At 43.9% G+C, this 17,399-nt stretch overlaps 1 protein-coding gene across 1 annotated transcript in view; it reads left to right on the plus strand.

Annotated features, from left to right (window-relative positions):
- The window catches only part of ARHGAP25 (Rho GTPase activating protein 25), a 92,326-nt gene that overhangs the window by 59,928 nt on the left and 14,999 nt on the right, over positions 1-17,399 (plus strand). The window contains exon 5 of the mRNA XM_055121791.1: positions 13,545-13,752. Coding sequence (XP_054977766.1) covers positions 13,545-13,752 — 208 coding nt within the window. The remainder of the gene's footprint in view (positions 1-13,544; positions 13,753-17,399) is intronic.

Raw genomic sequence — 17,399 nt, forward strand, 5'->3', positions numbered from 1 at the left:
TATAAGTAGGATGTTGCCATATAATCTTCACTGGTACCTATTGGGATTATTTGGTTATAAGAAATAGAAATTGCAACCAGCAATGTCAAACAACCATGAGATGTTAGTGGACTAGGCACAGTAATTACTCAGGGGAACGAAGAGCAGAGAATGAAGATATAAGGGACCGGGGCCGAGAACAGGACCATCCGCTCAGTGCTTATCTTCTTGGTTTCTCAGGGGTATACATCTTCTCTTTCTACTTTTCTCTGTCTAGTTTTCTTTTTTGTCAAGTGAACCACCTCAGGGCCAGAGAGATAGGACAGGGTAAAGGCCTTGCATGCAGCTGGTTCAGTTTCCCTCCTTGAGCACTGCCAGGAGTGATCCCTGAGCAGAGACAGGAACTAAGCACTGCTGGGTGTGGCTCAAAAACAAACAAAACCCCAAACCAAAACTTTAGCATCCCCTTGTGCTTATGCCTACCCCAAATACTGCCTGGCCAGCTTCCCACTTTCTTATCCCAGCCTCCACCAACCTATCCACTTTCATTTTTAGCTCCCAGGAAAGACCATCCATCTACCTGGTGCATCGGGGGTCCAGAGACCACCAGAGGACCTTGGAGCTGGGACAAGGAAACTGGCCTGGGCAGGGCTGCAAGAGAAAGACAGCCTAGAGGGCACCACCAGGAACAAAAATTTGCCATGGCTATCCCAGACAGCTGCCTCCTATTAGAAAAAGGGAACAGAGTTTCATGAGCCATATTTTATGTGCTCATCAGGCTGAAATGAGGCATTTGTATGCTTTGCAGCCTGTGTGGTCTTAGCTGCAGTCTTCCCTAGAGCTCTGAATTAGAGGAATGAGCCATGTTGACATTGACCACTTTTCCCAGTCCAGTGCTCAAGGCTGACTGCATGGCCCATGGTAATGGACAGGGCCTAATTATACACCTGCTTTGAGTCAAAAATGCTGTCAGTGTACCATGACCGGCACCTGAGTGCTTGTGGTGTTTTCTCAGTCTGGCCGTGGCGAGCCATTAAGCACTGTCGTCATACAAGTGGGGATTTCTCCCGTATACCCCACCACAAGGCCCCTGAAAAGCAAGTCAAGCGTAAGTCCTGTAGGCAGCAAAAAAGTCCAAGGAGAAGTAAGAATGAAGTACTGTTTATTTCTTCTAAGAGCATAGTTTGGCTCTGATGTGGCAGCTCAGATGTTTTTGAAGCCGCCTTTTGAAGTAAAATCATGGATGAAAAGACATCTTTAAAAAAGCAGAAAATCTGGGTGTGTCCGTAGGTTTAAAAAAAAAAAGTAAAAAGTTCTTAGGGTAGAACCAAAAGTTCCACAGGGAACAGAATATCCCTTTGAGTTAGAATAAGTCTCTAGGATCAATGCCAGATAATAGCAGTTAACTACAGATAATGGATAGCCTGAGTCAGGTTGTCCCATAGGGCAAAATGGTGAGGTTCAGCGATTAGCAAGACAGGTTCAACAAAATAGAACAAAAGAGGAGTTTGAAGTTTTTACTGCCCTACCTCTCCCCCCCCAAAAAAAGAAATCAATGTTTGGGCACAACTGATGGGCTGCCTCTGAGCGACATTGTCTTATATTAATACTGAGCTCATCCCAACAACCCGTGTCCTCAGGCACATACTTCCTCTAACTTCCAGAGTCTGTTTGAGAACAAGGAGCAAGTCAGGCATGTGCTCTTCCTGTAGGACAGGAAACTTAGATCCTGAGGAAGTAAATGATCTGTCCAAGAGGCACAGCTGTTCAGGGGCCAGACCAGGGCTATCTAGAAGCAAGTTTCTTTCAACACAGTGTGATGTTTGTAAATTGCCCCCAGTCTATGTTTGCTGGGTTGGCAGGGTATAAACCTCCTATAACCACTGACATTCATGAATCTCCCTGTGGCTCTCTTTCCCCAGATATTGCCCACTTCCCACCATCTTTGCTTCTACTTTACTAACTGAGGTGTCATACTTTCTTGTCTGGATTGCAAGCAGTTTGCCCAAACTCATCTCCATGTTTCTGTCCTGCCTATTTTCAGTCTGTTTTCTCTTTCACTATTATCACTTCTTATGTGATAAATATTTAACTATCTTTGTTATTCATCGTTGGTCTCCTTTCACTAGTGTGAAAACATCAAACTCCTTGGAAGGATTGGTTTTGTTGTTGCTGAAGTTCAGTGATGTATCCCAGAGTCAATGCTAAACACCTAGCACAGTAGCTGCTAAGGAATGGCCTCCTTGTCCCAGGGCAACACTAAGTTCTGTTCCTAGGCTTTCTTAATTGATGATCAGCTTATCATTTAGGTTGTAAATGTGTTGCTCCCTCTAAAATTTTCTCCTTAGAGGCATGTTAATGATGAGCTTTGGTGAAGGACTCTTCATAGCCCAACTAGAGAATCTGATAAAAGTCATAGGAACTTTCCCCAGAGAAATGAAATAATTTTGCATTTGACTTCAGGATATTTTCAGAACATTGTTGCTTGTATGTTCGCCCTAGATAATGGAATCCTAACTTTGAGATTAACAAGTCACTCTAGTAACAATTCTGTAGTGCTAAGGCTTTGTCATGTTCCAACCCTTCTCTGTCTCCTTCCCTTCCTTAAAGGAAGAGATGACCAATGTGACCCCACAGCACACCCAGCTTCTTGACTCTTGCCCCTGTGCTGGCTCTGAACATTTCTCTCACCTTGTCTGATTGTGGAATCTATCTCAATGTGTGTGTTTCCCCAACGCATCCAAGAAATTCTTGGATTTGGGCTAGGTATTCTGTAGTTTTACTCAGTCTTTATCCACCCATTGATCTTATCAGGACTGATCATATTGGGTTGGATCCTAGTAAGATTGACCCCTCCCGCACACATATTCAGGCAAGTCCAGATAATCATCTGTGCTTAAGACTAAGTAGCTATAAATTGGAGGTTCTTTTGCTTCCCTTGTTGGAGTCAATTAATTTGCTTGAGCCACTCACAGGACTCAGGTAACCAGTTCAGCTCTGATTATTGATTTATTATAAAAGATTATAACAGTAATATTTAGATAAAAGAGCTACATAGGGCAAGGTGTATGAGAAAGGGCTTGGAGTTTTCGTACTCTGTCTGAACTTATCATTCTTTCCCAATTCTCATGTATTCACAACTTGGAAGCTCTCTGAGTCTGGTCCTTTGGGGATTTTATAAAAAGCTTCCTTACATAGTCATGCTTGATTAAATCTTTGGTCTTTGGCACTTGATTCAACCATCAGCGCCTCACCCTTCTCTGAAGTTCCAGAATGGCTCTAAAAGTTTTAACCCTCTAATCACAAGATATACTCGTGACTAGGTACCTCTTTCACTGTTACTGTCACTTTTACTGTCATCTCGTTGCTCATCGATTTGCTTGAGTGGGCACCAGTAATGTCTCCATTATGAGACTTCTTGTTACTGTTTTTGGCATATCGAATACACCACGGGTAGCTTGCCAGGATCTGCCATGGGGGCGAGATACTCTTGGTAGCTTGCCAGTCTCTCTGAGAGGGGTGGAGGAATCAAGCCCAGGTCGGCTGTGTGCAAGGCAAACGCCCTACCCGCTGGGCTATTGCTCCAGCCCTCTTTCATGACAGGAAATTCCAAGTTTTAGTTCTGTGCCAGAAACAGGTCACAGACCAAGCAAGTATTTCTTAAAACTCATCAGGTCACACTTTGAAGAGCAGCACCTTGGTGTTCCAACATTTTTCTTTCCAGCAGCAATTTATGTCTTTTATTTTCATTGTCTTCTTTTATGATTCTAACTGGAAATTGTATACTCATTCTTTTCTCTACAAGTTCTGGAAGCAATTCCATATTTTCCTCGTTTGCATGAGAGGCAGGGACAAAAGACAATCACATCTCAACTCCCAGCATCTTATTCTCAAGTTCACAGTCCCATTTCCACCAAACGACCCACCTTGTTTTAGTTAGGATTCTGCCTTCGCTGGACCCTGCTGGAAACTTGGTTTCTGCGTTGTTCCCAGGAGCACGCAGTCTGCATTGCAAATTATTACCCCATTGGAACCTACTTTTGCCCTCTTCCCCTGGAAGCTGGCCACCTAAGGTTTTTCTCACGCTACTGCTGGGCACTTCAGCTCTGCACTTGGTTATGCATAGTTGTGCTTAGCCCAACCAAACACCAAGGCCCGTGGGCAAGTCTCTTGTTGTAAGCATTTTTGTGTGTTTGCCAACACTAGGCACAGAGTACATAAATATTGAGTATGACTTGGGTTCCTTTTCTTCCTTTCATTTTTTAAGTTATCTGCATGGGTTCCTTTTCTTCCTTTCATTTTTTAAGTTCTCTGCATTCTTCAGAGAATGATTTCACAATGTACGGCAAGCGGGGCGGCCTGTGGGGATGTGCTATCTCTGCGCATCATTGTTACTCTGTGTGTTCTAGAGCTTTAGCTAAAATGAACATCAAGAGAGATTATTTTTACTGATTTCCATTAATGTACTTATCCCTCCTCTATTCAGACCCTAATCCTGGATCTCTTCATCTATCCCACACATATTTTTTAGTATGTGTTTTGCGCAGAGCATGGTTCTCCTTAGGATAAAGTGGTGAGAAAGGAGAAAGGAGGAAAAATAAGAGTAAAGATTTTTCTCTCAAGCAACTCTTCCTCTAGAAAAAGTTGCAAAAATTCAATGAAAATCCCCCCAAACACCCTAAAGTTACAATAACGAAAAGTACCATGTTGCCATGTGGGAAGGGAATGTCTTTGTCAGGAAGTTCAGGGAAGGCTTCCATGAACAGGTTATAATTAAGCTCAGCATTAAGGGTCATTAGAGGATAACTAGAGCACAAAGGGGGAAGTAAAACAGTGTCTTAGTCAGAGTAATAACATGTGCAAAGGTCCTGTGACAGAAAGGAGAACAGGCACTGGAGTGAGAAGAAATTGATACCAAAAGAAATCACCTTGTTAAAAATGCTGATCTTCACCCCAGTGTGACTCAAATGAGGGTGGTGGTGGTAGAGAGATTTGTGTAACGATTCTGAGATAACAGTGCAAAGACATAGGAGTGAATTCAACATGGAAGGAAGATGCAAGACCACAGAAAAAATCTTTGGTTCCTGTACTATCAGTGGGAGAATAAACATTGGGTTAGCAGCATCCCACTGCCAAGGTTCCTTCCTGGCAATCCTTTCCTACTTCTGTCTATCCTCTTTACCACCCCCCAGGGCCACCCCCAGGATGCTGAGTCCATTTCAAGTCTCCTGGGCCTGTCTGCAAAGGGTTGATACACTATTTGCTGACTTCTTAAAGGTGGGGGGAATTCATCTCAGTTTACTCAGCAGCCCACCTCCAAGATCACTCTGAGTCTTGACTGTACTACGTGCATCACTGAAAGCATTTTCCAGAGAAGAGTGGGCTGGCTTCATCAGCACTAAGTGAAATCCTGTGTTCCTGCCAGATGCTTTGATATATGGAGCAATGCTGGTAAGGGCTGTGTGTGGGATTAAAAAAAAAAATTAGTCCACCTCCATGGTTTCTATTGAATGGCAGTTGACAATTAGCTGCTAAGTAAAAGAAGGCACTTATTTTTATTGCGGGCCCTGACAGCTTTATGTTCACTCTTTAAAAGCCAAGAGTCATGTGTGTAAAGGTGAGTGGGGAGGGGAAGTGGTGTGGGAAGGAGGAAGGGAGGGCCTGGGGCAGGTGCTGACAGATCCCATGGTTTCCGTGCCGCAGTCAGAACCTGAGCAGTATTTACAAGCATGTGCTGATCTGGGAGCCAGAGAGGATGGTTCTTCCAGCCCAGGGAGGAGGGAGGGCCTGGAGTTGGCCTAGCAGGGATTCATCGCTCGACCCGCCATGCATCAGCGTCCCAGGACGCAGCGCTGGGAACTAGGCTGTGAATTGACTGCCCGGGCACTGCTCTCTTGCTGGAATTTCAGGAGGAAAACTCCCAAGCTACGAAAGAAAGGTATTTCTTCCCTATTGTGTGATTCTGCTCCTTCTTTAAATTCTGCTTTCCCCTCCCTTTCCCTGTCGGAGATGGGGACAATCTTGGATCCAAGTCCCTGGGACACAATTGTAGGTGCAGGGCTGACGGGAATGCTGGACAGCAGGGGAGAGAAGGGCCCTCCTGGTGGCCAGGGCTGGACTAGCAGGACAGAGGTGGGCTCCTGTACCTAACCCAGGAGCATTTCAGTCACCAGGAGGGAAGGAAGAGATAGAAAAGAGGTAACAGCTAACCCTTCCTTTCAATTCCCAGGCCAACCAAGTGCCCTGCAGTTTTTGTTTTTGTTTTTTGAAAATCTGGGGATGGGGCTTGAAAAGTAAAGAAGAGAACTAGCCTGCAAACTCCTCACCACTTCCTCCTTCCGTTTGAAACTTGGTGATGTCTGAAATGTCATCTAGACAGATTTATTTCACTGGATTGAAGATGAAGGTTTTAAAACGCTGATTTTAGAACTTACAATAGGGCATATGTGATCTTGGTTAAATTGCTAATCTGAGCCTCAGTTTTCTTATCTATAAAAGAGAATAGTAATATTTACTTTGAAGGGTTCTTAAGAGCGCTAAGTGAGAGCACGCATGAAAGCTTCCAGGGCAAGTCATCATAAAATTAACTTCATTGATTTAATGTGTCAATAATTTAAATGATGATTATAGATTATAATTAATTATTGAACTTTGTACTTGTTAAAATAGAAGTGTCTCTGTTAATGACTGTTCCACAGTGACAAGCAGGTATGAGTTAATGAGATGCTGGCAGAAAGTAGGAAGAGCATAAGGCACAGGTTCCATGAAGGAGTGGGTAACCTTGGCAGGGAACAGGAGTCTTGGTTTTGCTCCACGGTTTCCTAAGGGTGGCAGTGCTCTGACTGCCCAGCACCTCACTACCAACTATCTTCCTCCTTTTTTGGTCTTTTCCTTAGCTTCTTTGGGAATTCTCATTTCATTTGTTTCCCTGTATCTAAATTATTTTATCGCTACCTATGCCCAAAGGGTGGCAACCTAGAGCCAAATGTCAGGGGTAGGTAGATCTTTGGGGTTCCAGGAATGTTTTTGATTCCAAACTTCTCATAAGTGGTGTGAATTGAAGAGTGGCCAACTCTAACCTAGACCAACTAAAGAACAGAATACTTTTTCTGTTTTGTAGGAAGGGACCTTGTGCTTCTATCTCTCGAGCATTCAGTGGTCATTCTTGTTATAGGGAATAACATTGATTTTCTGGCTGGTGATGTGAAGTACAGAGTCTTCATCGTATGGGGGGTATTTCAAACCAGGAGATTATGGAGAAATAAGAGCAGCTAAAGAAGGGGAAATCAAGGACACTTCAACATGGAGGAGAGGGAGAAGAGGACGAAGCACTCAGGAAGTCTGAGAAGGAGTAGCCAATGAGTTCAATAGGAGGAGCAGGAGAGAGTAGTGGACCAAAGCCTTATGGAATGTGCCTCAAGGGGAGGGGCAATTTATTGTGTCACATGCTGCTGATGGAGCAGTTCAGGCAAAGACCAAGAATTTGATTCTTGGATTGGAGGATGCGATAACTGTTGATTTCCTTGATAAGAGCAAGTCTGGAGAAGTGCTGGACAGAGCGTGCTCAGGAGAGATGGGACAGAGAAGGGGAAGAACAAGAGACTGCAGGTACCAAGGGATCCTCGAGGACCCATCCATCACGTGCCAGGCTCAGTGCCAGGAAATAAAAATAGATACAAAGGCAGACGGGCTGTCTGCCTTGAAGAACTAACTGTCCCGGGGAAGAGAGGTGCTTAAATAAATCATAAAACTACACAAACCATAGGATAGAGGCATATGCAGGATACTCTCTGAGCAGAGGAGAGAATGACCGAGACCCCTGAGCAGAAGACACCTGGCCTTGGGTTGCAGGAGAAAAGTGGTTCCAGGTGGGGAAAATGAGGAAAGTCATTAGCTCCAGAGGTTTTGAGGGAAAAGGATAATTTTTCTTCTTTTTTTACTATAATTCCCAATTACCAGTTAGGTGGTGCAGAACAGATGCTCAGTGTATACTCAGATGCTCAGCTCTTGTTTTTGTGGATTCCGGTAGAAGAAATTTGCAAGAAGCAGGGTTGTAGAGGAAGCCATGACATTAATTTTGATAGCAGGAGTGAGGACAGAGAAGAGAAACTATTTAAAGTCTATTTAGAATATACTGATCTGTTTGTAGGACAAGAGCAGTGTTGCAGATAATCCTAACACTCACATTTTTACTGATTAGATTGGTGAAGTGTAAATATTGTTGTGCTAATGGCTTTAAATCCTCCATACTGGGGCCAGAACCATAGTACAGCAGGTTAGGTGCTTGCCTTGCATGCAGCTGACCTGGGTTTGATCTCTGGCACCACACAGGGTCCCCTGAACCCTCCAGGGGTGATCCCTGAGTGCAGAGCCTGGAATAAGCTCTAGGCATAGCTGTGTGTGCCCCCCTCCCAACCTCGCCCCCCCAAAAAAAAAACCTCTGAAATTCTCCATCCCTAGGAACTAGTCTGGTACCTGACTAAAGGCTACTGATTTTGAGAAGGATTACAAGAGAAATAGTAATCTGGGAATATTGGGGTTCGAGGAGAGTGATATTGGAGAAGACACTCGTAGCGCTACCATTAGAGATTGGATCTATGAGACTGAGGAGGAGGGGACAAAAGGGTGGCAGCAGAGATAGACTGGGATCAGACATGCAGGCTTATGATCAGTCTTGCATGCATTACTCATTTATAGGTGATCTCTAAATGAATTTGAACTAATATGAACTTTCCCAAGTGGAATGACTAGACCGAGAGGTCTGATTATTCGCAGCAGGAAGTGACATAGCAAAGGCACATATGCAGCAAGGGGCAAGTACAAAAGGCTGCAAAGGAGCCTTCAGGGAAATGGGACTGAATGAAAGCGGGTGCTTTTCTAGCTATGTAGAACAACTTGAGAAAGAAAACACCCTTTCCCATCAGTAGACTCTCAGACACCAGTTGAGCATAAGCGGTAGGTAGGAATGAGCAGAGGTGGCCATTAGAGCACAGTAGAAATCATAGTGCACAGATTAAGTGGGGAAAGTATAGGCTGATGAAGAATAGGTGAGAAGTGATGGATAAGTGAAGAAGTAGAGGCTGTGAGGATGGGTGACTTCAGAAGTAGACCCTTTTCTTTTTATTTTATTTTTCCATTCTCTTCCTCCTCCTCTTCCTTTTACTCTTGTCACTGTGAACGGGAGTTGCACATATGGCTTAACTGTGAGTTTACATGTTTTTAGCAGGGTACTTGGACATCTGATTTGGGTGCTTTCACAGTTGGTTCTAATGGTCACCAAGGTTTACTGTCCTTAAGTGTGGTCTTTACACACATGCTTGCCGGGGGTTGCCCCTTAGCTGAAGCATGCAAGTTATGGTAGTAGTGTTCACTGGATATCACTGCAGTGTTCACACATGTTCACCAGAGGTCGTTCTTCCTAGATGTGTGGTTGCTTCCCTTTTTTATGATGTTGGTGCACTTCTGGTTGTGATATAGTTTGAAATCTCTTGTGGCACTGGGGATTGCAGAAAGTAGAGCTGCCACCCAAACAACAAAATTGCTAGTAATGCTCTCTGCATGTGGGACACTGGGAATTTGGACTGGTGATTGCATGTGTGTAAGGCAGGCATTTTAATCACCTGTGCTTTCCCCTGGGCCAGAAGTAAGCTTATTTTTCTGAGTATATAGGAGAAAGGTCAGCTTTAATAATTTGCCTGGGAGTTGGCTTGGGAAACTGTTCTTTCATAAGTAGCAAAAAAAATACTTTAAACTTATGGGGGACTTTAAAATTGAATGAGAAGAAAAATTCAGATCCCAAAAAAGAACTAACTGAAGTACTGGAAGAAGTGGAAAGCGAATGGAACCCATAGTCCAAGAAAGCATCATTTATGGGTAGGGTGAAGTGCTATTTTCTCCCTTTAAAAGAAGACATATGGACAGACAGAGCAGGAAGCTTGGGAGAGACAAAGCTTGGAGACAAGGACATTCACACCATCCTTCATTCCAAGAGATAAAGGAGAGAGGAGACAAGGTCATTTGCTGAGATGTGGGAGAGGTAGTGGCTGGTGAGCTCAAGGGGAACTAAGATTTGGCACTAAGGTCTTATAGAAGTTAGAAATAGAGGTTTTCCATGACATTGTTTTTGCCATGTTCCTTCCTAACTCTCAGTGACCTGATAAAGATGTGGAAATGTCAGTGGGAATTGGCAGAGTGGAGATAAAGGCAGGAAAAGGAATGTTGGGAAATGAGTGTACCAGTGAGAGTGAGGTTGCCATGACTAACAGAGGGGCGTGGGAAGGAGAGGATGAACACTGGACACGGCTGATAGGCTCAAATGGGGAGAAAAGTTAAAGAAGTGACTCCATGGTGAGTTTAAAAGGACATGAGTCACTCACAAAGTGGAAGCTCTCCTGAAAGACATGGGGCTCACATTTATTTGAGTGCCTGATGTCTTCATGCACATCCTCACATTGTTTGGGATTTCTTTCCCAGCAGTGCATCCCATGGCCCCCTGGAGTCCAAGTTTCAATGCTCTGAAATATGTTCATTCTTACCTTTGTGGTTCCCAAAGTGTGTTTGATAAATGCCATATGTTTTGTATTAAATCTAATGATTTCAAGCATTTTCTTCCATTTGGTGAAAATATCTAAACAGTTCCTTTGATGGACCAATAGAAGCCTAATTCTCTAGAGTTGTTCATGTTCTTTAATTATCATGTGATTCTCTTTCATTTTCATAATTTGGCATGGAGATTATTGAGAACAAGAACCACGTCTTGCTGGTCTGTGTGGCCTATTCCATGTGGCCTGCTGCTGCTGTGTGGTGGTCCACTCAAACATTAGTGTGAAGCTGAATTGGTTTACTGAGGATATCCATCTCTTAGCTTGTAAACCAAAGAAATGCCAAGATTTCTATTTGCCATGGAAAACATTTGCTTAAAGATTAAATGGTTCATTAAGTCATTCAGCAAAATGTGTTGGCAGTTTCCTTGTGTCAGGCCATTATGCTAAATTCTGGGGATGAGGAGAGTCCCTCCACCCATTTCTGGCACCAGGGATCCTGTAGTCATGCAGCGGGCACAGCTACACACAGGTAATTACAGCACAATGTTGGAAGGAGGTGGAGAATTTGAGTGTGAATATGGGTGCAGAGTAGGAATAGAGTTTCTCAAGCTGGGACAGGGACGGCTTGGCAAAGGTGCTGATATTTGAGTCAGGCCAAGGAACACAGATAGATTCCTGCAGATGAGGAGGAGTAATGAACAGGTTGGACACTGAGAAGAGTTCCTCAGTGGGGTGTGGGAAGGAGAAGATGAACACTGGACATGGCTGATAGGCTCAAAATGAAGAGAATGCTCTTGGTCACAAAATGAAAAGAATGCTCTTGGTTTGGAGATTGGAGGGGGCGGGGTGGTGGTGGCAAGAATTGAGATCAAAAGGGTAGGCCAGGGTCCGGAGCAATATTATGGGAGTAGTGTGTTAGCACATGGTGGACCCAGATTTGATCCCTGGCATACCATATGGTTCCTGAGCACCACCAGGAGTTAATTCCTGAATGCAGAGCCAAGAGTAACCCCTGAATAATACCATGTATGGCCCCAAACAAACAAAATAACAGAAAACAACAACAACAAAAGTAAAATTAATTTTTTTAAAAAAAAAAGTAGGCCATCGTCAGGCATAAGGCCAACCTAAGAAAGGTCAGATCTCATTTCCAAATTTAGTTGCAGAAATATTTAACCAAAGAAAGAGCAGCCATAAAGCAAAACACAACCAACTAGCAGATTGGAGCTCCCCCTGCTCAAAGTCCTCTCATCTGAGTTCCTGATATGCTGTGGAAGACTGTAGAGGAATCCTCAGGATTCGGATTCGGAGGGTCATTTGGAAAAGATTGCTATGGAAATCAGGGAAAGGGTCTATGACGGCTCAAACTGGGCAGACATGCTCTGCCAGACCAGTGGTTTATAAAGGCAAGGAGAGGCACAGGGGACTGTGGACATGGGAGAAGCCAAGAGGCCTCAGCCGTCATGGGCAGGAGGAGATTTCAGTCTGGCCCAGGGCAGTGAGGAGCAGGAAGGACTTGGTGGGCCCGTGAAATCACTACTGCTCTTTCTTTCCACACGGAATCCACGTGGATTAGAAACTAGCGAGAGAAGATAACCACACACAGAACGAATTATCTAAAAAACCCTCCAAACAAACAAAAAACAAAAGACTGGGAACTAGTACCCTAAGGATTAGAGTACTTGGTGTGGCTCCAGTGCAGTCTGGATGATAGGGAAAGATCAGGAGGGACAGAGCAGAAGCCCGGTCTGTATTCTGAATTTCTGAAATTCCAGGACATAAAGAATATGGAGCCCTGATAAGAAAATGGGGAGCCAATGATTTTCCAAGTTTATAAAGTAACCTTGCTATGCCACCAAGGTGGAGAAATTGTAGAACCAAGTGCTGACGGAGATGGGGTAGAGCTGGTCTACACATGCTTTGCTGGAGGCAGTGTGGTTTGGAAAAATATTTTTAGAAAGCAATTTGCATACCATGGAATTAAAAAAAAAGTTGCTCAAACTACTCTGGCCTAGTAATTCTATGTGTGGAGATTTTTCCTAAAGAAATAGTTCAAAAGAATGAAAGCCCCTGTTTGTCTATCCAAATGTTAGTTAATGAATTAAGTCACTAATTCAAAATTCGACCTTGCACTTCAGATATTCCAGGAAATTTGCTGGGCAGAATTAACATGTTTAATGTGACAATACTAATAATAGCTAATAGCAAAATGTAGTAAACAGGCCTGAATGACAAAAATGCCGCTGTAGTTTAACACACAGTATGCGACATCCACATGCCAGATGACTATATTCTAACACGGTGTGACACAAGGTAACTTCAAAATGACCTGCTGGACATTTTTAGTGAAGAGTCTGGGTATTACAGTTACTACACTCGGGGCTTGAATTCTGACTCTGACAGGCACTGCCACCTGGCCTTGGCAAGTTACTCAGAACCTGTAAGAACGGGTGTAACAGTACTTAACCACCTCTTCATGTGGTGACTGTCAAGATGAAATGAGAAACAGTATACAAAGTACTTAGCATAATTCCTAGCACACAGCAAATGCTCAGCAAGTGGAATTTTTGGTTTTTTTTTTAATATGTAAAAATGTGGGTCAAAAGGAAAAGACTGGGGGCTGGAGCGATAGCACAGCAGGTAGGGCATTGCATGCCTTGCACACGACCGACACGGGTTCAATTCCCAGCATCCCATATGGTCCGCTGAGCACCGCCAGGAGTAATTCCTGAGTGCAAAGCCAGGAATAACCACTGTGCATCGCCAGGTGTGACCCAAAAAGAATAAATAAATAAATAAATAAATAAATAAATAAATAAAAGGAAAAGGCTAACAGAGTCTGTTCCCAGGATATAACTATAGAAAATATAGATAATATGTCTTAATTATTTTTACAGCATTGTTCTTAAACTTTTGAGGTCATTGATGACACATTTTAAAATGATAAACAGAGCACTTGACACCTCTATTGAGTTGAGGGCAATCAGAATAATAGGCAGTTCCTGTTTCTTCTCTTCCCAGCCGTGTTTGGCCAGCGTTTGGATGAGACCGTGGCCTATGAGCAAAAGTTTGGCCCCCACTTGGTGCCCATTCTGGTGGAGAAGTGCGCCGAGTTTATCCTGGAGCATGGCCTGCATGAAGAAGGCATCTTCCGTCTGCCTGGGCAGGACAACCTGGTGAAGCAGCTGAGAGATGCTTTCGACGCGGGGGAGCGACCGTCCTTTGACAGGTACACTGTCCTCTTCCCTGCCACTCGGCTTTGCTGGCCACAGAGGGCCCGTTTTTCCAGCTGAGCTGTTGGACTTGCATGGGCACTTCACAGAGCTCTCACCCACAGCAGAAAGAGCTGTTTGTTTTGCTCCTAATTCCACCATGGGGAATCTGGAGCACAGTTAGGAGTGTGGACCATTTATGTAGAGAGGCTGTGAGCAAGAACTAGAGCCCTGCTGGGCAGTCAAGACAGTCAAGAGGCATGGGAGGGAAAGTGAACGAATAGGGGAGAAGAGGAACTTAAAGCGTCAGAATTGGCCATGCGCTCAGACTCAGCATTGTGGCGTACAATACGTTGTACTTCACTTGAAAGGATCTGATGTGCCTCAGCTTCCCAGAAATGACCAGATCTAGGATTTCTGACTGCAAGGGTGAAGTCACAAATTCTGCTAGTGTGAGCCCTTGTCCTTGTGGAGGGAGTTCACACTGACATCTTGGCAGCCTGGCATTCTGCCCAGGTTCCTCCATGGACACTGCCAAGCCTTTTTTTGGGGCATATCATATGGAGTGACATTTCATCCCATCATCCACCTCCAGCCCCACTGTTTTGTTTTGTTTTGTTTTTTTGCTTTTTGGGTCACACCTGGCGATGCTCAGGGGTTATTCCTGGCTTTGCACTCAGGATTTACTCCTGGCAGTGCTCAGGGGACCATATGGGATGCTAGGAATCGAACCTGGGTCGGCCACATGCAAGGCAACCGCCCTACCCGCTATGCTATCACTCCAGCCCCCAGTCCCATCCTTTTTTTTTCAGCCATGTAGCTAAGTGTCTCTTCTCTGCTATGCTTGGCTAGCACCACCTCACCCTGGTAGGCTACACTGCCTGTGCTGCAGTGCTCGCCCTGAATACGAGTATGCACTTGTCTGTTGGCAAGAATGAGCCATTGTTCTTCCCAGATCAGGGCCCAACAAACTTGGTATGACAGATCTGAACTCTTAACCAATTTCCAAAGTTTTAAATTCACTAAGAACTTATTTAGGACTACGGAGCAGGGGTGATACTGGGAAAATCATGAAGAGCTAAGCGCCCTGCTCTCTGAATGTGCTCACTGTTCTGTTCCTTTACCACCCACTCCAGCCACTAGACATGCCTGCACTCCCTCTGAGACATCTCTCACACTGTGTGTTTATTTTCACAGACCTAGTTTGGATCACTTTATGCATGTCTTTGTTACTTTGTCATGCAATAGATTAATTGCTGAGGTTTCTATATTTTAATAGCAAGGCAACAGGTAGAGATGTTATTAAAACTAAGACGAGCTATAGGCATCAAATTCAAGAATCTTTCAGCAGCACCACCAATCTTGTTTCATTGTTGGCATGTATTCCATTAAGCTTGCCACCTTCACACTCAGTTTTCTTCCAGGATGTCTCATTAGGCTGAAGTTGATCGAAAGATACAGATGGATTATTACTAAGGCAATGTAAATAGTCAAGAAAAATAGATTGGAGGGGTTTACCAAGTACCTGCCCTAGGCTTGAGCTTATGCACCTGTAAACTTAATCTTAGGGCTTGGATATTTGGCGCGTGGGAGTTACCACACTTTGCCATGACGTTCTCACTCCTGAACTAAGGGCTGGAATTCTGCAAGGTCTTCCAGGACTAACTGAAGTGTCCACATAAACCTCGGGGGGTACCATAAAAATCTTCTACACATGTGAATCCATTACAAGAACCCCCCAAATTGCCTAATCAGAGTGAAGAAAAACAAAGGAGCTATTATATGGTAGATTCTACTGCAAGAGTATTTGGTATGTATTAAATAAATAAGTATGAACTTAAAAATCTCTTTGTTGAATTTCCACTGGTATGAAATTTGCTGGGCCATAAAAACAATATACTTCTTATTCCTGTTTCGATAGAAGCAGACATATAGGCGTGATACAGTATAGATCAGTGCAAAGAGGGAAGGGGAAGCCCAGGAAACTGAGGGTCTTGGCTAATTTCTGGTAGATCAGGTATTGGATACAGCAGCCTCCTGGATCTTGATATATTATCAGTTCTTGATCTTAAAGTACATTTAGCGATGTTCCAGGGAGGTGAAGGAATAGCAGACTCAGGAAAAACTGAAATAGAAACTTATATGATAATAATGATTTTGGGGTCAGCCCTGTTAAAATTAGGGCAGAGACATAAATTTACAGAAATTACTGTGTAACTTCCATTGTCTTGAGTGCCAAAATAGAACTAGTTGACACAGCAATCATTTAAAATAGGGTTTTATTTTGACATTGTCTCACAGCTTTACATGGTCCCCAAGAGAATGACATTTAAGCTAAAGCTCAATAAATAAGGACGGAAACTGGTGTCACTGGTGGTGGTGGTGGTGGTGGTGGTGGTGGTGGTGGGAAATGGACACTGGTAGAGGGAGGGGTGTTGGATCATTGTATGACTGAAACCTGATCATGAACAGCTTTGAAACCGTGCGCCTCATGGTAACTAAATTAAAACAATAAAAATTAAAAAATAGAAAAAAGAAAAAAAGCGAAGTCTGCAATCAGTCAATGAGTGGAGAGGAGGGGCTTGAAGGAGTCATGTGACACTCAGATAGTAGGGCTCAAGGGATTTGAGAGGCCAGTTGAATATGGGGTGAAGGAGAGTATCCAGTCAAACTGATCAAGACCTTAAGGGGCATTGGATTGCAGGGGCATGTGGAGAACCCCATGATGAACTTAAAGAGAGAGAGAGTTCCTGCAATCAGCCAGCTGGATGTCTTTCTGCCATTTTCTGGGCAAACTTCTCATGTTTTGGCAAGGACTTTGCCCAGAGATATTTTAAGGAAGTGACTCAGTAGGGGCGGGATTTCCAGGATTCCCAAGTAAAAGGGATGCTTCCCACCCCCCCCCCCGTTTCCTGAGAGTCACAGTGAGGCATAGCAGAGCTCTGTGCCATTTCTCCTTCTTTTAGGTAGAGAATTCACAGGCACCAAACAGCTGTCAGAAGTCAGCTCTAGCCCTTGTTGTCAGAACAAATAAAAAGAAGGTGCATCAAATACGAAGGTGGAATTTTTCACTCAGTTCCTCATTTCTGCTCCTCAAATGCCTCCCTTGGTTCCCACCCTGGACCTTTGTGCCTATCTATCCGCTGCCCACCCCATGACCCCCAAGGATGGCTGGTTCTGTCTTTCCCCTCACTGAAACTGAGGAAGCACTCAGATGGTCTGAACTGCTTAACATCAGTTTTTACCCAAACTGCCAAGACTGCTCTTAAAAGTTTCAGAATGTCTCAGTCTGAAATAATTGGTTCATTACTGAGGAGCTTCAAGTATATGACACTGTGAGGCACATCTTCTCTTACCGAGCTGTGGAATATATGTAGTGTATGAATTATATGTTCTATAAACCAGGAGTTAGTTTACTTTTCTTATAAGGCCACATAAAAAATAATTCAGACTTTGGAGACCTGGTAATCTCTGCTATAAGTACTTGAGGCTTCTTTCACAGTGAGAAACTGGCTGAGCCTGGTTGTGTTCCGTTAGTTTTCCTTTTGGAGGATGGGGTTTGAATACCACATAATTTCACGAGCCATGACCTACTCCTCCTCTTTGAAGGTTTTGTTCCTTAGCATGTACAAATGTAAGATCCATTTGTAGCTTACAGGCTGCA

Source organism: Sorex araneus, chromosome X (genome assembly GCF_027595985.1).
Source record: "Sorex araneus isolate mSorAra2 chromosome X, mSorAra2.pri, whole genome shotgun sequence".
NCBI lineage: Eukaryota > Metazoa > Chordata > Mammalia > Eulipotyphla > Soricidae > Sorex > Sorex araneus.